General features: G+C 38.0%; 1 protein-coding gene across 1 annotated transcript in view; it reads right to left on the bottom strand.

Moving 5' to 3' along the window:
• The window catches only part of LOC125231141 (uncharacterized transporter slc-17.2-like), a 39,087-nt gene extending 14,942 nt beyond the window's left edge, over positions 1–24,145 (bottom strand). Inside the window, exons 1-2 of the mRNA XM_048136501.1 lie at positions 23,943–24,145; positions 1,812–1,938 (exon numbers count right to left, since the gene is read on the bottom strand). Of these exons, the coding sequence (XP_047992458.1) occupies positions 1,812–1,938; positions 23,943–23,967 (152 nt within the window). The 5' untranslated portion in view covers positions 23,968–24,145. The remainder of the gene's footprint in view (positions 1–1,811; positions 1,939–23,942) is intronic.

Here is a 24,145-nt window from a genome sequence, read left to right as displayed (position 1 = left end):
TTGTGCATTCGGCTACGATGTACTACTTCATATCAGATGAATAATTTATCTGAAGGATCTATTCTTATAATTGTGTGACAGGGACAAATGGGAATAATCAGTTTGTTTATAACTACTAATGTTATGTATTTATGAGTTGATTAAGAAGCTATCTAAACCTAGATCAAGCTATGTTGGCAACGATTTTGAAAGCCCAGCCTGGCCCCGTATTAGCCGAATGGCAATTCTCCGACGCGAAACGAAAACGAAACGCCGCGGAAGGGAGTCTGGCTCTGTCGCGCCAATACGCAAGAGCGATAGAGATAGATATCTACTAGCGTTTCGTTTTGTGAGCGTTTCGTGAGCGTTTGTGCCATTCGGCTACGCACCCGGACCCAAATTCCATTGAATGGTATGACTCTAAAAATTCATCATTCTCAGTGCATATGGGTTAGAATTATTTCTTATCAGCATTAACACGTGAACTACTTTCATAAATATTTCATGTAAAACGTAATCGAACGTGTTAATGAACATACAAAACACATACATATTGAATGAAGAAGTAGGTACTTGAGTGCATACTTTTAATTTGCTACATTGAACTATTGTGACATTTGGAACTTCTATAGATATATGTATAAAGTGACATTTAGATTACGATAAATTGATATTTTGAATGTAAAAATACCAGTGGTCGGCAATGTAGCAGCATGTGCAGCTGCCATTTTCAATTTTAAGTAATAAAATTGTCAATGTGACGGAAGCGTGCTATCTATTGGGAATTAGCGTGTCGAGCACTGGTACTTTTATTTACGTAACGTCCAATATGTTGGTTATTACTGTTATTAGGTACTTAGGTGCCTTAGCGGTAGATACTACTGTTTATCGTAATGGAAATTAATTTTCTTTACAAGGAAAAAACACGGAAAATGCTCTTTACAACTTCCACGAAGGCTACCTTTTTCTTTGGAACTGTTCCAGTGATAACAGCGTTACCTTCAAGCGATACTTTTACTGAATACGCTAAAATCACGTACATGGCCGCGGTCGAGCCCATATCTCATTGTGAACCGAGGCCTTTGTCAATTGCTATGATTGGATCACTGCTACACAGTTAAATTATGCAGGTAACACTTTCATTGCCATCCCTCATTATTTAACATAAGTACAGTGTGCGAAGCCGAATGCCTGAAGGCTTCACGATTCGCTCACGTTTCGTTCACGTTTCGTTCACGATTCGCTCACGTTTCGTTCACGTTTCGTTCACGATTCGCTCACGTTTCGTTCACGATTCGTTACGTTACGTGAAGCGTTTGTGCATTCGGCTACGCACACTGTTCTAAAAAGGCACTTACTCAAAAAGATCGAAATGGAAATATTGCCAAGGAAATTTGATATTTTTTGTCCCTTTTAAATTTCTTAACTGGGTTAAACAGAAAAGCCACTACATTATCTACCTGCATTTCCTCCTTTCACTCTTCTTCTTTTATATAAAATTACAATTTTGAAAAAACCCCCGACCGCGGCATAGTAGACCGATTTTCATGAAACATGGCTAAGAACACTCCTGACTAACTCAGCTTTCAGACAAAAAAAAAACCAAATTAAATCGGTTCATCCGTTCGGGAGCTACGATGCCACAGACAGACACACACACAGACAGACAGACACGTCAAACTTATAACACCCCGTCGTTTTTGCGTCGGGGGTTAAAAACACAATCTGCCATAATACAAGTTGTTTTCCTATTCGCACCACTGTCCGTGCGATCTACTTATACCTATGTAGATAAATAATACAGAACAAATATAATGTTCATGTTTACTCACGACGTGGAGTTCTTGTCATCAGGCACCATGGCGATGATATTGACGCTCATGTTGACTCGCATCATGTAGTTGACCCAGCACGCAAAGAACATCATTAGGGCGATGTTGAACCGCGCTGGCACGATATCTAGGACAGAATAAACGTCATTCAGCTATAGATAGCCATTGTTTTTATTCAGAATAATAACTGTTTTTAGTCGCTGATATCTAGCGCGATTATTGTCTCGTATTGATATTAGAAAATGATAATGCCAATGCCATGAAATCAGGTAACTATACAAAGTCCAAGTTCTCAACAACCTCAAATTAGTCCAAGCTTCAGAGCTAGAACTTTTTACAGTAGGTCACACTTTTAATTAATTGTGCACGAACATGCAGAATTGTGTTATTTTCTTTGCGTGTGTGTCTTTGGTTTACAATTTGTGAATATAATATGTTAACTATTTACATACTAACAAAAAATGAATATTTAGGTAACAAAAGAAATCATGAGCTGTACTTAAGATATTTCAGTTCGGGGGCGATTTTTGCATACGGGATTTTGTCACTAAAATACCGGTTGAAAACGGTGACTTGCTTATCATTTTCAGTGACAATTTTCTGAATTCGAACACGTGAGACTCAAAAATCGGCCCGCAGGATTTATTTTGCTTTTCTATTTCACACCCATTTGAAGCTCATAATTTATGAAAAAAGATTAGATATAAAATATTGTTTAGGTCCATATGATAAATAATGAATTTACATCCCTTACACAATTTTGAACAAGCATAGGACTGTTTTGCATATCGGACTAACAGAATTAATCACTAAATTAATATTTACTTAGTTAAAACACTCCTTAAACCGCTAATGTTCTGAATTGTTATAAATATGTACCTAGATAGGTATACGCCATATGTTCAAGTAAGTACTAGTTTCTGTAGAGTTTGATACCCTCTGCAGTCTTATTTGTTATATTAATCATTTATGAGCTGAAAAGCACGACTCACTGAACTACACAACCATAAAGAATGTCCTCTCGAAGGTTGTTTCCTCATCCACTCGTTTTTACTTTACGATATGATGCAATTCCAAACATTATAAATATCTTAGCGTGAATTATTGAAATTCCTTTTTCGGATGTTTTAATAATGTTCGTTCCTGCAGGGCCTAGCCGAGATGACAATCGGAGACGCTACGGGGCGGTCGAAACGCAGTCTGGTTCTGTCGCATCACTATAGAAGCGATAGGGAGAGATAGCTACGAGACGTTTACGAAGAGTAAGTGCTTGAGACGTTGGCTAGTTACCCAGAGGTCAGTTCGCCTTACCATCACGATACAGCTTCGTGAATGCGGAAAAGCGGCGCGTATTTGGTTTTAGCAAACAGTTGGCGGTCAAATTAAAGTAGGCGACCTCGGAAACCTGAAAGTAGTACCGCGTCAGTCGTCCATTCGCAGATGATCACTTTCAATTTGAATGTCAATAATAAATGAAGATCGACTGATGTACTCATATTATTTTAGGTATGACATTTTAGTACTTACATTTTAAACTGTTTCAAACTTGCACCAATTTTAGAGGCGGTAAAAAAATATTTTTGATAACTGGGTACAGTACTAATATCGCATAATTACTTACCTGTCTATTTTTTAGGGTTCCGTAGTCAACTAGGAACCCTTATAGTTTCGCCATGTCTGTCTGTCCGTCCGTCCGTCCGTCCGTCCGTCCGTCCGTCCGTCCGCGGATAATCTCAGTAACCGTAAGCACTAGAAAGCTGAAATTTGGTACCAATGTGTATATCAATCAGGCCAACAAAGTGCAAAAATAAAAAATGGAAAAAAATGTTTTATTAGGGTACCCCCCCTACATGTAAAGTGGGGGCTGATTTTTTTTTTCATTCCAACCCCAACGTGTGATATATTGTTGGATAGGTATTTAAAAATGAATAAGGGTTTACTAAGATCGTTTTTTGATAATATTAATATTTTAGGAAATAATCGCTCCTAAAGGAAAAAAAAGTGCGTCCCCCCCCTCTAACTTTTGAACCATATGTTTAAAAAATATAAAAAAAATCACAAAAGCAGAACTTTATAAAGACTTTCTAGGAAAATTGTTTTGAACTTGATAGGTTCAGTAGTTTTTGAGAAAACTACGGAAAACTACGGAACCCTACACTGAGCGTGGCCCGACACGCTCTTGGCCGGTTTTTAACGGCTACTACTACTATTTAAATGAGCACCACCCAACCCACTGACCGCCGCACCCAAATCTCATGGAAGGTGGTTCTCAATTCGTCTGTATTTTTTTTATATATCTTTTTCAGACCGATTCCATTTAATTTACTAATGGCACTATTAGTATCTAATATCAAGTAAAACAAACTGGACTTAATCAGGTTGCCCATTTCAGCATGGGTATGGTAATTAAGTTCACCCAATATTATGAACTAAAGTAATAGATACTTATAGAAGAAGGTCCTTATGCTTCAAGTAAAATAATGGCGTTTGTTTGAATCTAAAATTCCATTCGTCCTAATTGCAGATGAAGTATAAGGAAAGAGGAGGCATGGAATGACCACATATTGGTGTCAACAACTAAGTAAGTAAATATTATCAATGTTTTGCAGGTGGCCTGTATCATAACATGGATAAGTAAAAACAAATCGAGTGGAAGCGAAAGCGAAAGCCGGTTATTAAAAATATCGCTTGAACGAACTTGAACTAGATGTTTACCGAGTACTGATTGTCATTGGAAAGATACCGAGTGAAATTAGTAAGTAGGTACCTATAGAAAATCTGTCATGTGGCAACCGGGTATTAGGTATGAATAAAACTAAACCTAAAAGTCACGCTGTGTAAATAAGTGAAATGATACCGGGATTTTTTTTAAACATAAAATATAAAGGAACATTTATACTATTAAGAGTACGGATGTATTAGTATGGAACTATGGATAACCAAACACGAAAGTCACGCTGCATAAGTGAAATGAATATAATTTTTAAGAAAAAAAAACCGTCGCCTTTCGGGTTCTGGTGAAAGCTACTGGCGAATGTTGGATTATGTAGAAATGTGTAAGTATTTTTTAAAACTGCTTTTAATGCTTTAATCATTAGATGGCAACACAAATGAATATACGTATAACGTTAAGGTTTGAGGAGTTTCCTCAATTCCTCATGAATCCGATTATATTATAAGAAATCGAAGCTTGACAAACTTTGACTTCAAAACTTATGCTTAACAAACATAACTAAATAAATGTCACTGTTCTGAACTTAAATGCATGCTTTTCTTACAAAAATACCAAAGTCACTTGACTATGAGTGTGACGTTCAGGTTTGAGGAGTTTGGTTCTGGCCATCATCAGCAGTTCCACTGCACCAAATGTCACTGTTCTGGATGAAAGTGCATGCTGTTCTTATAAAAATACCAAAGTCACTATAAGCGTGCCGTTCAGATTTGAGGAATTCGGTTCTGACCATCATCAGAAATTCCACTGCACCAAATGTCACTGTTCTGGACGAAAGTGCATTCTGTTCTTATAAAAATGGCAAAGTTACTATAAGCGTGCCGTTCAGATTTGAGGAGTTTGGTTCTGGCCATCATCAGCAGTTCCACTGCACCAAATGTCACTGTTCTGGACGAAAGTGCATGCTGTTCTTATAAAAATACCAAAGTCACTATAAGCGTGCCGTTCAGATTTGAGGAGTTCTGTTCTGACCATCATCAGAAATTCCACTGCACCAAATGTCACTGTTCTGGACGAAAGTGCATGCTGTTCGTATAAAAATACCAAAGTCACTATAAGCGTGCCGTTCAGATTTGAAGAGTTCCGTTCTGGCCATCATCAGCAGTTCCACTGCACTAAATGTCACTGTTCCGTACCTAAATGCATGATGTTCCTTTAAAAACACAAAAATCACCTTATGTATGCCTTTCAGATTTGAGGAGTTCCCTCGATTTCTCCAGGATTCCATCATCAGAACTGGGTTCTGAGAAAAATGGGACCAATCTGTATGCATATACATTCAATCAAAAAAAATTTTAAAATCGGTCCAGTAACGACGGAGATATCGAGGAACAAACATAAAAAATAAAAATAAAAAACATACAGACGACTTGATAACCGTCCTTCTTGAGATATGAGGCGACGGTTAATAAAAATATAAAGAAACTTGAGGTAAAATTGCAATGATAGGAGCTCTTAGTGAATCTAAAAAATAACCTTATCAAATTTAACATTGTTACGTGGGTTTTAATTTATGAACAACGTGTTTTGTATAGGTAAGTATGTGTACCTATCTACACATCTATTAGTTCTATTACAAGAAAACATATTTTAAAACACGAGTAGGTAAGATAAGTTACAGAAAAAAACAGCTACCGAGCTACTTTGATCTGTATCCTCTGACACTTGATCAAGATAAGGTTAATATCAAGACGCGATTGTTTGATTACATATTTTGGTGAGTAAATACATGTGTACCTACCTACCTAACATAATATACGACATTTAGACATAGACATAGACATTTTATTAATAATATTATAAATATTACACGTTCATCAATTATTTAACAGCAATTAAATTAAAATACAATTTCAGTGTAATTACAATTTAGAAAATTAAATTGAAAAATGCATTATTTGATTATATTACATATGTCATTCAGATTTGTTGATTTTATTTTATACATAATTATTATTTTATTTATATTTCATAAAACGTATAAACGACGAGTAGGTATCTCTAGGGGTTTTATATTTTTTTTTTAAGATAATATACATATATATTATACACCTGTATGTAAATTATTTGAATGGTTCAAAGCATGCTTTTCTTAATGTTGTATAGGCGCCCACATTCTTACATCTTTAGTTTTCTTTTTCTTTTCGTTTTGTTTTTTTTCTTTACATGTCAATATAGTATTGATACTCTGTTGGACAAAACTACAATGCCTAATGCATTTGATTGAGTAAAATAATAATAACAATAATAAACCCTGTTATCTTCACAAAACAATTTCTTTTGTATATAAAGTATGTATTAGCTTCGTAATTCTTATGTGCAATTAAGGAAACTATAGGTCTGGTTTTTTTGTTGCTTATTTTCTGTTATTTCTTGTATATGACTGTTTGTTTCTAAATAAAGAAAAAAAACTACACCCCTAGAGATATGAGGACAAGGACACATATACCAAGAGTGTTATACGACCGTGTATTATTTTTTTCGATTTCATAATGTTAAATAACAGAAGGCCTTATTGTCAAAGGGCCGAAAAACCTAACAAACTCATCATGTCCTCTAACAATTGTAACAAAATCAATCACAGTTGAATCCGTCATTACGTAATCTGCATTTGCAATCGGTCATGGCCTTAGATTGTCGTGCTGAATTTTGACGGTTCATTGAATGTCATGCACAATTGAAATTTATTAAAATACCTGTTGTGATTACAAAATAGTATGTGGTTTTGAGGTAAAGAAAATAATTTTACTATATAGGTACATAGAAAATATACAGCGGGGCAAATCTCGGCTGGGGGACAAATGTAACTGGTCCATTTTTTCCATGTTTTATAATGTTTGCATTATTAAATGTCCACCGGTTATAATATAATTAACTAACTAACAAATATTCCAAACTATTATATTTAAAAAAATCCTCGCACTACATAAACAAAATACAAACATCCAAAAATACCGTAAAGTCCATGTGGAGCGTGATTAACCAAGAAAAAGGTAAAGCGGCCCGCGAACTGCTTGAGTTCACGGACGTTATTAGAGACCCTGCTGGTAATCCGTTTCTTAGCAAGAAGGATGCTGCAGATTCAATTAATTGTAGATTCGCGGAGGCGGCGGCGGCGTGCAGCGCGCAGCCCGCCGCGCGCGCCGCCGCGCTCGGCGCCCTGCGCGCTGCCCGCCCTCCTGCCGATCGGTGCATCCGATTGAAGCCGTTTTCGCCGGGTGATGTATTTACCATTATCATGTCAGGTGTTGCAAATAAAACAACGAGAGACATTTTTGATATTTCGGTAGTTATGCTCAGAGCGGTAGCTGCGGATCTAGCACCGATCCTGGCGATCGCGTACAATAGGTGTATTCGCGAGGGAGTATTTCCGGAAGCTCTAAAAGAGAGTCGGATAGCGCCACTGTACAAAGGCAAAGGCAAGAGAGAAGATATGGACGCATACCGACCGGTAGCGATTATCCCCGTCCTGGCTAAAATCTTTGAATATGGTCTCAGCGCGAGGATAACAGACTTCTCGAATCGACCGATGCACTCTCTGAGCAACAATATGCGTATCGCAAAGGTCGATCAACGACAGCGCTAACACGTGCGGTCGTGCGCCGTATCTTAGAGGCCCGAGAAACCAAAAAACAGGTCGCAGTAATCTGCTGTGATCTGTCTAAAGCCTTCGACTTGGCAGATCATGAAGTCCTAGAAGATAAGCTTCGCCACTACGGCTTCGATGACCGAGCACTGAGTCTCATGATAGACATGTTGCGCAATAGAACTCAGGTCGTGGTGGCAGACGGGGGACGACTACGATCAGACCCGGTTCGAACACACATAGGCGTAGCGCAAGGATCGTCCGTCTCCAACATACTGTTCTCGCTGCTGCTGAACGACCTACCAGAGGCAGTGCACAGCGGTGAGACATTTATGTATGCGGACGACGTAGCTGTGGTGGTTACTGGTGAGAGCTGTGACGCACTTAGCAACCAACTGAATATTACTGCCGCACTACTTTCCGAGTGGTTCAACAAAAATGGCCTCACCTTAAACATACGGAAAACGCACTTTGTCCACTTCGATCTCTCGGGAAAGGAAACGAGACCCATATTTGGGCATACCAATGGGCTTAATATCGAGCAAGCTACGAGCTCAACTTTTCTAGGCTTCGAACTAGACAGGGCATTGACATGGGCGGACCACATTGACAAGGTGTGTCACAAGCTGGCAGCGGCATGCTTCGCGCTTAAACGTCTCGCTCGGTTATTGCCCCGCGATATGCTGAGAGCCTGCTATTTTGCATCGGTGCATGCACATCTTCAATACGGGACCGAGATGTGGGCCCGAGCCGCAGACTGGGAACGAGTATTTCGGCTACAAAAGCGCGCCGTACGGGCCATAGTCCGAATCACCCAAACAGAATCGGCGAAACCTCACTTCCAAGCCCTTGGCATCTTAACCTTGCCGTCGATGCTAATATTTGAAGCTGCAATATATGCACGCTCGCAAGCAGATAGCGCCCCGGCGGAGCCAGCTCACGCGGCCGCGCGCCGCTACCCCGCGCGCCGCGGCCGCGCCGCCCGCAGGCTCGCCCCCGTGCCGCACAAGCTGGCCAAGTCGGATAGGCTTATTCACATATTGGGCCCACGGGTATACAATTGTCTTCCGGATGCAATAGTAGCCGTTAATAGCGCAGCAGTGTTTAAATACAAGTTAAAACAGTGGTTAGTCGAGCAAGCGTTCTATGACCACAAAGAGTTCTTTAATGAAAAACCTAGGATATAATATATTAATAAAATAACCTACCATTAATCTTTATGTACCTGCTGTATAAAATTATGTGACTTGTAATTTGTATTATTAATAAATATTATGATTATGATTATGATTATATGGTACACGTGTTCCGTGGATACACGTAGAACTCAACATCATAGCGTAATAATGGAAAAAATGGATTAGTTACAATGCCCCCCTGTCGAAATTTGCCCGCTGTACTTTACCCCAATTATTCAACCAGTAGGCCTAGCACATGATGGCCGCGGGAGTATGTCGCCGCGAGATAGACTACCTGTCCTTATGTCATTAATACAATTAGACAAAGACGTGTCATCTATCTCGCGGCGACATACTCCCGCGGCCATCATGTGCTAGGCCTACAGTTGGTTGAAATAAAAATTGTATGTGTATTACCAAGTATTACTTGAGGAGTGTCTTTTCAAAAGGGCTTATTTCCATTTTTTCTTTTTTTTTAAACTATGAATGCAGTTTTTCTTAGTATAGAAAATTACGCGTTGTTTTGAGATAAAAGTTCAAAAAGTCTCGCCTTGATCTTTAAAATAAAGATTAACATCAATGTTTAGAACACATTTTGAAAAATGTGTACCTAATGATTATTTATGTGGATAAACCAATGTATGTATTACAATAACATTCATATCAACTAACGTTAATACAAAATCCAAAAATAAAATAAAACTATTTTAAAATAATAACATTTTCGCTACAAGGCCACAACAAAAGGGCTTAATTCCCAAAAGTTCGCATCAAAAGTGCTTAATTCTCAAAAACATATGGTAATTAAATATTTATTTAGGTACACATGTTACATTTGAAGTAATCATAGCATTAACGTCAACTTACAATATTACAATTTTGCAAATTAAATATTAATTTCAAAATCATTACCGTGGAATTATGTTTTTCTCGATTTCCCAAAAAAAGTTCAAAGTGGAAATAAGCCCTTTTGAAAAGACACTCCTCACTTTGTATCATGCGTATTGCGTATCAAATTTTGACAATCTTTCTACATCCGATATCGGACCGGATGATGTGAAAACTCTAAAGGCCTCAGTGTTCTCTGAAGCAAAATTAACATTTATCTCAAACGTTTTGCGTAACTGCTCATTTGTCTATTTTATAGCTGAGATTAGTTAATTCCCAGTTGTCCACGAGTACGTCTCACAAAGGATTCAACTCATTGAGGCCCCATTGTCATGGCCATGATTACAACTCTGTAAGAAGGTAATTCAAACGTTCTAATATATTGCAATTGTGTTTATAGTTGAAGATACGGAATGAAAAGTGTCTATCCTCATCCCATATGTTATTTAATTGTGATATTTAAGAAATGAATGATAGATCCATGACATTTTGCTTAAAGGTTGCCAAGAAATAACCATAATAGGTTGCCTGGAATATTTATTTATTAGTAGAACATGTTTACATGACATTACATAACCAATGCGTCACGAAACTTAGGTAGGTAACAAAAAAAGAAAGAAAAAATAGATAAGTATACACAACCACATATCAACTATGCCATGTTATTAGTATGGCCTCACAGTTAGATAATATGATATAAAATACACAATTATAAAAAAAGATCAAAAAACGACAGTACAGGTCACAGATAGAACAGTACGGGATTTTTCTATTCAACCTTTTTGCAATGTGAATGTTATCTATTATGTATCTCAACTAAATAACGTATGAAGTTATGAATTCCTCATTCAGTATCTTAGACCATTAGAGATCCACATACAAGACAAGAATGAGATTCCTCGTACCATCTCGTACCATGGTTTGCATCTTTAGCGAGCCGTAAAACAAGTTTCTCAACAAGGCAAATTTGTTATGGATGACATCGGGGTATTGACCGAACAGTGAATGCAAAATGGTTAAAAAGGGGGGCAAAAGTGCAACTCATTTGTGAACTGTTTTTTTGCATATCTCTTCTTTGCGATCTTGATTTAATTTGAGAAAATTATCTAAGAGAAGAGAGTTCTTTGATCACTGTAAAAACATTTATGAGTACTAAATAAATGTTTAATTTAACTCGAAGTCAAAGGAGCAAATTTATTAAATTAATTATAAAGGCCCACACAAGCGCTGGTGGCCTAGCAGTAAGAGCGTGCGACTTACGCTCCGGAGGTCGCGGGTTCGAACCCCGGTTCGTACCAATGAGTTTTTCGAAACTTATGTGCGAAATGTCATTTGATATTTTTGCCAGTCGCTTTTCGGTGAAGGAAAACATCGTGAGGAAACCGGACTAATTCCAATAAGTCCTAGTTACCCGTCGGGTTAGAAGGTCAGACGGCAGTCGCTTTCGTAAAAACCAGTACCTACGCCAAATCTTGGGATTAGTTGTCAAAGCCGACCCCAGGCTCCCATGAGCCGTGGCAAATGCCGAGATAACGCAAGGAAGATAATGATAAAGGCCCACACAGGCTGATTGCAACTCAACTGCAACGAATATTGGAACTGCATTCCCACTGCAATGACGGGAAGCTGAATGTTTCAGTTGAGTTGTAGTCAACCTGTACCGGTCTTAAATGGTTATGGAAGACATTGAGGAAACTGCTGATGCTGACAAGTGGGGCACCTCTGGATGCATAGGACTAGCCCAGGACCGGGATAAGAGGCGTACTCGAAGAGAGGCCTATGATCAGCAGTGGGCGATTAAAGGCTGAAATGACAATGATGATGATAATGATCCTCTATGAACAAATTAAATTATTTTCATAGAAAATATTTTAACTTGTATTTTTAAGTATTCACACTATCCATACTAATATTATAAATGGGAAAGTGTGTGTGTCTGTTTGTTTGTCCGTCTTTCACGGCAAAACGGCGTGAAGAATCGACGTGATTTTTTAGATGGAGATAGTTGAAGGGATGGAAAGTGACATAGGCTACTTTTTGTCTCTTTCTAACGCGAGCGAAGCCGCGGGCAAAAGCTAGTTATGTTATAAACATTAAATAAATGTCATATACAAAGAAAAAGTGACCAAGGCCTCGAAGTGTTCCGAGCTGGAATCGAACCAGCGTACTCCGTTTACCGGACCAATGCCTGAACCACTCGGCCATCGGTACACGAAGGCATGGGTCAAAATTTCCAAATATATGACATTTCCGAAAGCTCGTGGCGCCCTCTGCCAGCTTGGAACACTTGGAGGCCTTGGTCACTTTTTCTTTGAATATGACATTTAATTAATGATGTTGATTGTTATATCTAGGATCAGCAGTTCTCGAAAAGTTTGTACATTAAGGGATAATAAAATTTGTTTTTATAATTCTTTTTGTTATCAAGATTTTGTTGATGAATTGAGATTTTATTAAGTTTTATTTCGATTACAATTATATTATCCTTATATCTTACGAAAGTCGAAATATATTACTAGGATCTTAAAATTTGCTGACGTGGCATTGTACAAAGTTGACTGCAAACATCGATAATAAAAGGTTTCTTTTATGTAGAGATGAAATTGTTTGACGCGAAATTCCCGAGCTTTGGAGATGAAAAAAAAAACATTATCAATACATAATATACTAGTAAATATGTCTTATAAGAACGGTCTTAACACATACATATGTAGTAGGTTCACACGTAATGTAATAACTAATGTTATGATTATGATATTTTAAATTCAATGAGTTTCCTGTAGGTAATTAAATTCAATAATAAAAAAATCAAGTCAACAGTCTCATAGAACTAATTAGTTCTTACGACTTCGGTGCCAGGCTGTTATTCTGATTGCAAAAACTGGTTATAAATTTGATCTAGATAGTTTAGGGATATAATCAAAACATAAATAAAATGGTGAATATTATAGTGAGTTAGATAGACCAGATCAAACTAATAACCCGCCATTACAATCAGAACAAGCATCGTGGACCTTTCCGATAAAATTTTCCGGTTATTATAAAATGTTAAAACAGGAAAAAACTATAGATTTGATACATATCAATACTATAAATTACTCACAAGATTTCTTTACAGGTGTATGGCATCTGAATGCAATTTTACACACAAACCATAAAACTATAGCTTAATAAAATCATTTAAGCCGGTTGTAAACAAGCATAAGGCTCGACTGATGCTAAGCTGTTCCTGTAGCCTATGGACGCTCGCAGAAGTGTTAGTGCGTTTTCACATTATCCGATCCGATATCGGATGTCGGACCGATATCCCATACATTACAGGCGCCATCTTGGATTTTTTCTATTGAAATCCTTCCGACATCCGATATCGGATCGGATAATGTGAAAACGGCCTTACATGAGCGTTACGCACCCTGACACTCCGCATCCTCATTGGACTATTGGTTACTCACCGGCAAGAATTCAACACTATAAATTATAATAAAATATTGGGGGACATCTTACACAAATCAATCTAGCTCCAAACTAAGCAAAGCTTGTACTATGGGTGCTAGGCGACGATATACATACGATAAATACAACAGTCGAGAGCGGAACCTCGATTTTAAAGATTTTTTTGCAATATATTTTAACTGAGTTATTCTGAATGGACAGGACACTAGTATATTTAACTAACATTCCCAAATTGAAAAGGGGGCTCCTTTCCATTTTAGCATTTTCACTTCTGTAGCGTCTTAAAATTGATGAAACAAATCAGTTCATAATTTGACAGTGCATTTATATTTACGTATGTCAAGGGCAAAGAAACCGGTCTGCAGTTTTAACCCTCTCAACTCTCCGCTGCTAAAAACACGGCAAAACTTAGCATATTCAAATGCAACAGTGCCTAGCTAAACAGAATCAGTCATTCGCAGCGTCGTGCCTAATTGAATGGGTTGATTTGCGTAACGGTCAGGTGCCACTACTTCGTGCAGCCCGATTCGAATTTTAAGAAACGGTAAATATAAGCTCTAGATTAGCGTGGAAAAAAGCCGGGGGAATAAGGGTAGATTTCAAAACGGCAAGTGATTTCAGGTGTTAAGAATAAACAATGCCAGTTTTAGTTACAATACCGAAACCAACGAATAAACCCGAAAAAAAGTTTCTTACAAACTTCAGTTGTTTTCAATATACGTACAGTGCGAATTTTTAACAAATAGGTTAGGATAGTAAAATTGTACCTCTAATGTGTTTGTTTCTATAATAGTGACATTAGTGACATTGTGTGTAAAACTAGAAATAGCGAAAAATATGTTTTTTCTAAGTTCCTGAAAAAATACCATAATGATTTTTCCTGAATTTTCATCACTGCTCTATATTTGATATCGTCGTCACTGTCAAAATTGTTTTTTTTTTTTCTGAATAAAACTTCACTTTCGGCACTTGCCATATTCGATGCATATCGTATCAAGAGCTAATGTTGCCTTATTGTAATGTTCGAATACGACAGGCTCTGGAAGGCTCGATCTCGGCGTCGGCGGTGAAAGCGCAGGAATGTGCGCTGCGACTGCGCATGCGCATCTTCCTGCTCACCTTATTGATAGAGGCGCCACTGGCGCCAGGTTATTAAGCTACTAGATTAATGCTTGTAATATCTAAATTGGCATCAATTCACACTGACATTATCCTATCCTTATCGTATACAGAGCTAATATCTTATAGTTCGAATACGGCAGGTTCTAAAAGGCTGGAGCTCATGCTCACCTCATTTATAGAAGCGCCACTGGCGTTAGGTTATTAAGCTAATACAGATTGTACACGTACAAATATATTGCATAGTCGTTCTCTATAGAATTTTCTCGGAACGTAACGGGTCCCCACATCTAGCGTCTCGCGAGCGTAGCGTCGAGCCAACTGTATGGCAAAGCCTGACGCCGGCTAGACACTAGATGTGGAGGGGGGCTACGCAAGTTCAGACATTGTCAGTACGTTTTGTATTTAGGCTCACTGAAGTAGCATGATACGCTCTTAATACGTTTCCGCGATAACGAGGAAAAGCTTTTGCTATACATCTTATTTAGGGAATGCAGAACCGGTACCAGTCCCAGAACCGGGACTGAGATTTCCGGTACTGGGAAAGAACCGGGAAACCCCGGTTCTTCGGTACTTTTCGGTACTGAGGGTTTACTAGTACATTTGTTGTAAAGTTATGAATAAAACATAAAATGGAAGTCGTCGATAAGTTTTGCTACCATAGGTCGACCGTATCCAACAATCTCTCGCTTGATGCAGAGATTGTTGGATACGTATTGGCCAAGCGGCAACCATGTTCGGGAGGCTACGTTCAAGAGTATGGTGTAACAAACATCTCATTATGTTTTATTATTATTAAGAGCCTGCGATGTCCCACTGCTGGGCAAAGGCTTACCCCCGCTTTTTCCATTCCTCTCGGTTTTGTGCAGTCCTCGGCCATTCTTTCATAAAGGAGTCCAACTTGTTCCGCCATCGCATACGTGGTCTGCCGGGTCCCCGTTTTGGCCTGGGCTGCCACTCTGTGGTAATCTTGGCCCATAGCTAGGTATTAGTTAAGCATTCGGCAGACATGACCGGCCCAGTCCCACTTTAGCTTTGCCGCTTTTCGAACTACTTACGTCGACTATTTTTGTTTTGGAGCGCAGCGCAGGAGTCCATGAGTTTTCGCTTAAGTGACAGTGGCAAATCGCCTTTCATGAGATGTTTTATGGACCAATAGCTTCTCCAGGAGTTTTCAGTCCGTCTTTCGACTTCTTTTTTTTGTCGCGCCTGGAAAGAAATTAGTTGGCCCAAGTAGATGGACTATGCAACTGATTCTCCGTTTATCTCAATCCTACATGCGGTGCTATTATTGGTCATGAACTTGGTCTTCGACATGTTCATCTGAAGTTCAACCTCGAGGCTTGCGTCACTGAGGTCTTGAAGCATTGATCGTAGTTCGGAGGCAGTTGAGGAGAACAGAACAATGTCGTCGGCAAATCGAAGATTAGCCTTCTATTCCCGACGATAAGGCCCCGATCTTCCCAACTTGGCATAAGCTTCTGGAAGACTTGTTCAAGTGTGCTGGTAAACAGTTTTGGTGATAACGGATCTCCTTGCTTGACTCCTTTTTGAATAGAAAATGAGGAACCTGAGGACTGTAGTTTTATGGCGGCTGTACTATTTTGATAAATGGTGGTTATGAGCTGAATGTATCTGGGATCTATATCTTGATTGCGTAAAGCTGTGAAAATGGAATTGTGATGAAGACTGTCGAAAGCTTTAGAGTAATCGACAAATGCGATGTTGATGTTGGAAGCTTTCTTCTAAATCAGGCACAGGCTGTGGGTCTGTGGGAGATTCGGAGTAAAGGGTTTTGTAGAATTTGGTGGCTATTGTAGAATTTTATTCCGGTCGCCTATTAGAACCAAAATTATAGTATACCAGACTGCGTTCTAAGCATACTTTCGAAACCTGGACGACATGTGCAAGAAATCATTACAGACCTCAACTAATTCTAACATTAGCAAAGTTAGTTTGGTTTACCCTCTAAGTATAACCGACGCCGAGGTCCCGATCATAGCCGATGAATGAATACCGAGCGGGACGAGTCTAACGCGTTTGAAACTATTTTCATTACATTTGTACAGCATTCAATGGATATTCCGTCGTTTACGTTCAAATTTTTGAAGTGATTAAATGCGTTTTAGTGTGTAATCTTTGTCCATTTTTCAGTACCGAAAAGTACCGAAGAACCGGGATTTTATAACATCAGTACCGGTACCCAAAGAATTCAAAAATCCCGGGATTTCCCGGTACTTTTGGTACCGGGAATTTCCGGGAGCATTCCCTAATCTTATTATTTATTTATTTATTTAAACTTTATTGCACGACATAAAATTGTACAAATGGCGGACTTAATGCCTTAAGGCATTCTCTACCAGTCAACCATTGGATCAAACAGAAACATCTTGTAGTTATTACGCTTCTCCCAACTTTGTAATCTGTAATTTTCTTTCAAATTTCTTGTCCATGAATTTGTGGTACAAAAGACATCAACGGGACTTACGAACTTGAAACGGGCTATAATTTGTAAAATAACTGATATGAACAGTAAACACGAGAACCTCTCAAAGTATAACCATGTATTAACATCAACATTTAATATAAAACTGACATATGGATATACATACATTACATACACACTGACATTTTATACCCGCCAGGCGGCGCCTGTGCAAGTGCCTAGGCATGTCACTGTCATTCATATGTGAAAGAGAGAGAAAAAATATCATCTTCTCGCTCTCACCAATGAAATTCTTTATCTGTGCAATGGACTAATAAGGTGGCGCCATCTGTCATATCCTTTTAGTGTGCCTCCTCATTGCGCAGAGCAAATTATTATTCTTATACATATATAGGTATCTATGCGCGCAGTATGGTTATGGTAGTGGTGGTGTAGTGGGTATTATTGGCTTGTTTTGTGAATATTTACATAATAAATTCACGCCTATATTTCCGAAAGGGGTAGGCAGAGCGCATTAAAACCTCACGAGCGACGCTATCGACTATTTACGGAATGCTAAATTTAAGTTGTAATTTGTTGTAAATTTGCCATACGATAAATAAATAAATTAAACTGCTCAAATTTCAGATATTCTTAGGACCACTTGCACCAACGAAAATGAAGCGTTAACCCGAGAGTTAACCCACCATTTTATATGGAATTTGACAGTTGACAGCCCATTAACCCTGAGTTAAGTGGTTGGTGCAAGAGGGCCTTAGGGTTACAGGCTTAGGATATTACAAGCGTTTGTTTATAAGAATATTAAAAAAAATAAAACAGACAGACAGAGCGGCGCCATTTAGGGTTCCTTTTGTACCTTTTTGTTACGGAACCCTAAAAATGACCAAACTGAAATAATATAGCTACTAACAATGTTGCATTTGAGTTAAATACCTACTCAAGTACTCATGCTTACGAACGAGAGCGCTATAAAAAACCAGTGGAGGATAAAGTCTTATTGCGCTTCCGTCCCACTATGACACTTACGTTTCAGTGCCCAGCGTGTGACAGATATCCGATCAGACACGTGAACTTTCAAATAACTAATTACGCTTAACGGTGCAACCCACTTTACTCCATGCTTGTTTTATGCTTTGCGAAGATATGTTCCATTTTCAAAACCGGCCAAGAGCGTGTCGGGCCACGCTCAGTGTAGGGTTCCGTAGTTTCCCGTATTTTTCTCAAAAACTACTCAACCTATCAAGTTCAAAACAATTTTCCTAGAAAGTCTTTATAAAGTTCTACTTTTGTGATTTTTTTCATATTTTTTAAACATATGGTTCAAAAGTTAGAGGGGGGGGACGCACTTTTTTTTCCTTTAGGAGCGATTATTTCCGAAAATATAAATAATATCGAAAAACGATCTTAGCAAACCCTTATTAATTTTTAAATACCTATCTAACAATATATCACACGTTAGGGTTGGAATGAAAAAAATTTCAGCCCCCACTTTACATGTAGGGGGAGTACCCTAATAAAACATTTTTTTCCATTTTTTATTTTTGCACTTTGTTGGCGTGATTGATATACATATTGGTACCAAATTTCAGCTTTCTAGTGCTAACAGTTACTGAGATTATCCGCGGACGGACGGACGGACGGACGGACGGACGGACGGACGAACGGACGGACGGACGGACAGACAGACATGGCGAAACTATAAGGGTTCCTAGTTGACTACGGAACCCTAATAAAAACAGGTACTTATTGTCGGTTGTCAATAAAGCGCTACGTCCATATAAAATCGATTTATCGACAACATATCGACCCTCAACAAATGTGATAGCTTTTGTTTGCAAACGTCACATATGATGGAGAAAATACTTATTGGTCATTATTGACACTTGCTTAACCAAGTACAGGCAGTTAATAAACCGATTTTGAATAGCTTAAAAATAGTTATTTGTTATACAAGGGGGCAAAGTTGTATTTTAACGCCGAGTGTGGAATTGAAAAACGAGCAAGTGAAAGGATTTTATAGTTGAACCACGAGTGAAGCGAGTGGTTCGAGAATAGAATCCTGAACTTGCGAGTTTTTTAACACACGAGAAGTAAAATACATTTGCACCCGAGTGTAACACAAAACTTTTCCCCTCACTATAGCGAGGAAACTACAACGCAAAAAATGCGTTTATCACTGCTTCCAGTAGTTCCACAGGTGGTAAATCATCTTTATTACTAGATTCACCTACTTTTATCAATTTTAAAGCGGTTAATTTGACTTTATTCAAGGTCAAATTACTTTACCCACTAGTGGATAAAATGCGTTTTTACCCGCTGGTATTAAAGGACAAAACACGTGTTTCCGAGCTAGTGAGGGGAAAATAAAATTAATAGATCCTAAATTAGGCTGGCATCAAAATTAGAGCAGCGAGGTGCACGATAGGTCAATAATGCCATCGGCAGGCAAGCACGGTCTCGTGGTGAAACGATAAAACGTCAGGCCGTTCTTTTCGCACTATTTGTAAGTGTGATAAGGACGCACCGATGCGATAAAGTTTATCCCACTAGTGTGCTACGCCCGCATATAGTTTTGATGTCAATGATTATTCGAATAAGTCTATAATAAATTTCAGCACATGCGTCAAATGTCGAGAACTAGGATAAGTATCAGATAATATTTCATGATGGTATAAGATATTGTCAAATATAAGCCTTGGAGTGTCAGTTGCTAATAGCGATAAGCAGATAAGATTATTTTTCTTACAGATAAATAGACAAATTATATAATAAGTAAACAAAGAATAGCGCTCTCTTATTTTTCATTAGATTGTTTTTACCAAGAATACAATTATCGTCATATTGCTCTATACAATTGTATTAAACTGAAGAACGAAATTACAAAACAGGACATGCGTCAAGCAATAAAAACGAAATACGATGCCTGTTTTTTGTTCCAACTTTTTCATCTGCCAAAACGACTCGGTCTCATCTTTGCAAACTGAGTTTAAGGATTTTATTACCTGTATTAACTCCCTGTCATTTGACCTCTTCAAGGTAACATTAGCATGTTAATTTTTATTTAAAAAATGATTTTAATCTTGTTCGTGGAAGCGACCCATGCTGTTACTTACCTTGCTTTAGATGCCAAGTAAATACTACCAAGTTAAGACGACGATACAGGTCAATTCTCCATACAAACGCCCTCGACTATTTCCTCCCTGGTTTTTGAAGATAGAGCAATGATGTTTTCAACACAGATTATTATTATTTTTATCTGTGTCGGACCGTTTTGATTTTTTTGCTATTTTTATTTTAAAAGACGCTAGAGCCAATAAAAATTTTCTAAAAACGGCCTTTTTCAATATGGCTCAAAAAAAGGTGTGATACTCAAGATCGGTAACAATTAGCCAAAAAATCTAAACGGTCCGACACAGATTATTTCATTGTTACTCAGATTCTCAAATTTCGTTCCGTTTAAATAAGTTTTGAAGGAGGAAACAATCGAGAGCGGAACCTCGATTTTAAAGATTTTTTCGCAATATCTTTTAACTGAGTTGTTCTTAATGGACATTTTTTTTTTCGATAAATCTAGTTAATAACACTAGTATATTTAACTGAAATTCCCAAATTGAAAGGACCTTTCCATTTTAGCATTTTCGCTCCCGTAGCGTCTTAAGGTCAATGCTTCGACATTGTAGATCCATATTCCATACTAATATGTATTATAAATGGGAAAGTACGTGTGTCTGTTTGTTTGTCCGTCTTTCACGTCAAAACGGAGCGACGAAGGAGGAGATGGAGAATGACATAGGTTATTTTTTGTCTCTTTCTAAACCCCCACTTTTCTAAAATGGGAGGTGGAAGTTTGTAGGGAGCATTCCGCAATTTTTGAATTTAACGCGAGCGAAGCGGCGGGCAAAAGCTTGTACATATAAGTGTCTAATTATGAAGCCATAAAGGTTTTAAACAAAGAATATAATTAAGTATTTAAATATCAATGGAGGTTTGGTTTTTTATTTAGAGCAAGAGCCCTTGGAGAATTATTACAGGTAGATGTTGAATTGAATTAACAACCTTGTGTTACATACGTACTTATATAATAATAACAGACAGATGATTCAAGCAGCATCCTTGCGACACTTACGTTCGTGGCTGTCGTAGCCCAATTCGAGAGAGGATCCCTCGTCCGCACACATGGCAGGTGTACTTATATAGGTAGTTAGTATTGCAAAGTATACATTATATTAGCACGCCTAACGAAGGCTTTTAACTGTCCGTCGGCGGAAATAATTCGTGTATAGGCAATTTTGGAATAGTTGTAGGGAATGGTGTTCTAATCCACATACTCAAAGTACTGATGGGTAGGGGAGGAGCTAACGGGTGGAGGGGGGTGTAAAGGTCCCTTTTTTAGTTTTTCGCGAATAAGACCTGATTTAGACGGCGTGCGAACTCGCATGAGATTTTAGTTACATTGCGGGCTGTTGACGTTACATACAGTTTTGCACAGCCATTAAATACCGCAATGTAATAAAACTCGTATGCGATTTCTCGTACCGTCTAAATGGGCCCTAACTCTTAAATTGTGGCACATAGCAAAAAATGTTCTGAAACACAAGTAAACTTCATAAAATTCTCTACAAAAAAAACTTATACACTTTACACCCCCTCCACCCGTTAGCTCCTCCCCTACCCATCAGTACTTTGAGTATGTGGATTAGAACACTATTCCCTACAACTATGCCAAAATTCGCCTATACACGAATTATTTCCCGCGAGATAGGCTTCATTGAGTGTGCTATATATCTTGCATTTGTATAAGTTTAAGTAGTAAGTACCTATTTTATATCATCCATCAAATATATTAGAGATGCCTACCCTGTATTTATATTTATTTTCGGTACATCCTATGTGAAACAAATTCATTTTATTAGCATTACGTCAGCGAGAGGCTCGGCATGAGAATTGGCCGGAGGTTCGTGACGGAACTATGCATTTAGTGATTTTACCGTTTAGTCAAGGACAGCAGCAATAGCATGAGTTCTATAAAGTTTTGTTGATGTTTTTAGATTTGCTGTTATATTATTTTAACTAGCATTAACGAATTTCTTGACCAAGCGTGTGCACCTGCACTACTCAATATTACCTACATTGTTTGTTTCTATACGATATCGCGAAAACGATACTCGTAGAGTAGATAGATTTTATGATTTATAAACATTTACCCCCCTTATTCTGTCACTTCGCCAAGTCGTCACTATGCTTTGAGGAAACCCAGATTACGTGATGATTTTCATAACGTATTCTAGCGTCACTAAAGGACCATTTGTCGACTTTAGTTACGTTGCGGACTGTTGAGGTTAGATACATTTCAGCACACCAATTAAATACCAAACTAAAACTCGTATGCGATTTTTCGCGCCGTTTAAATAGGCCCTTGCTACTTAAGGTCGGTTAAGAGTTGCAAATTGTCAAATGTACATGAAATGTTTAAATTAAAGAGTCTATAGTATGCTCTCCTAAGTGGGTTTTATAACGCTAAATATTAAGTAAAACGGCCATGTTTTAAGACGCATTTGACTGGTCATTACCACAAGTTAGTTGTGTTTCCGCTCGCAATAATTCGCTGCATTCGACAGTCTTCTAAATTAAGTATCAATTGCAATGAACACGTTAAACCCATTAAAGAAGATGATACCTGTATGTTATTTATATTTGTTTGTTAGAAATTCTCGCGCGTAACTTTAATTAGGTAGTTGTAGCTAATGTTCTCGCGAATATCTCTATCCTTTGCCACTGCGGTTAGTAGCAATAGCATAGAGATAATTATTTTATGATATTGCGAAATATCTATTACAATTTTTAATTATGTTTATTTAAAATACGATAGTTATTAAATTATGCGACCTGCGCTATCTTAAGGAATTAGCTGTTATAAAAACTGTATTAATTTTTCGAGGACATTTTTGTGAGATTGATCTGAAATCTGAACGGCAACTGACCCCGCTGGTCGGAGGCGGGTTGTTCCATCGATTCAAATTCTTACTTTATACGTCAAAATTGTCAAAAATGAAAATCGTGGTGCCATGTACGCTAAAACATTTTTTCGCCATCAATCTAAATATCTACTTGAATATTTGTGTGTGCCTATTATTATTGAGAAAATAAAATATATACCTAATAATAAAGTAAAAACCTACGTTATATCGTCACCTTTGACTCCGGTCTCCAATAAGACAACATTAATTACAATAAAAGCAAATAGCAGAGGAAGGTCCTAATTACATGCGAGATGCAATCTAATGCGGCATTAAACCGATTGAATTCATTGATCTTATTTAGTAACATCTAAAACCGCAAGTCAATTATTGGAAGGTCTAATAGAAGCCTTCAATTACCCAAACAGATGTCGTTTAACTGTAAGTATCTAGGCTAGAAAGATAACATAGTAAAATGAGAAATTAACAGTTACAGGGCTGGAAAATAGGTCAAAGTAAATAATAATAATAATGAAATCTGTTTTCAGTGTTTTTCAGCAAGTACAGTTCATTAATAAATGACGCAATTCTTCGCCTGCAGTTTGAGAATACAATGAAAACCGTAAATTAAAATTACAATTATAAACCCATCCATTGAAGGATTCGCCGCTAATTATGAGAATCATCATTATCTGTATAATTTGTGACAAATCCTAGACCTAGTTAAGGTTCACCATTAAATTGAGCTCAATAATATTGATGTGTACACTTACCAAATATTTTGATGTGGAACTTCATCTTGCTGTAGTAACTTCACTTTGCTTCAAATACGGCACTGAACGGTTTTGAAAGCACTCACGACGCCGACGCGAACTCGTGGCGAGCAACGCGTGCGCTCGTCGGTCCACTACTGCGGCTACAGCCTGCGTCTGCGCACCCAGCCCTCACCTCGCGTGCCACTTCACATCCGATGTCG

Source organism: Leguminivora glycinivorella, chromosome 11 (assembly GCF_023078275.1).
Source record: "Leguminivora glycinivorella isolate SPB_JAAS2020 chromosome 11, LegGlyc_1.1, whole genome shotgun sequence".
Lineage (NCBI taxonomy): Eukaryota > Metazoa > Arthropoda > Insecta > Lepidoptera > Tortricidae > Leguminivora > Leguminivora glycinivorella.
This window is presented reverse-complemented; position numbering and strand designations above follow the sequence as displayed.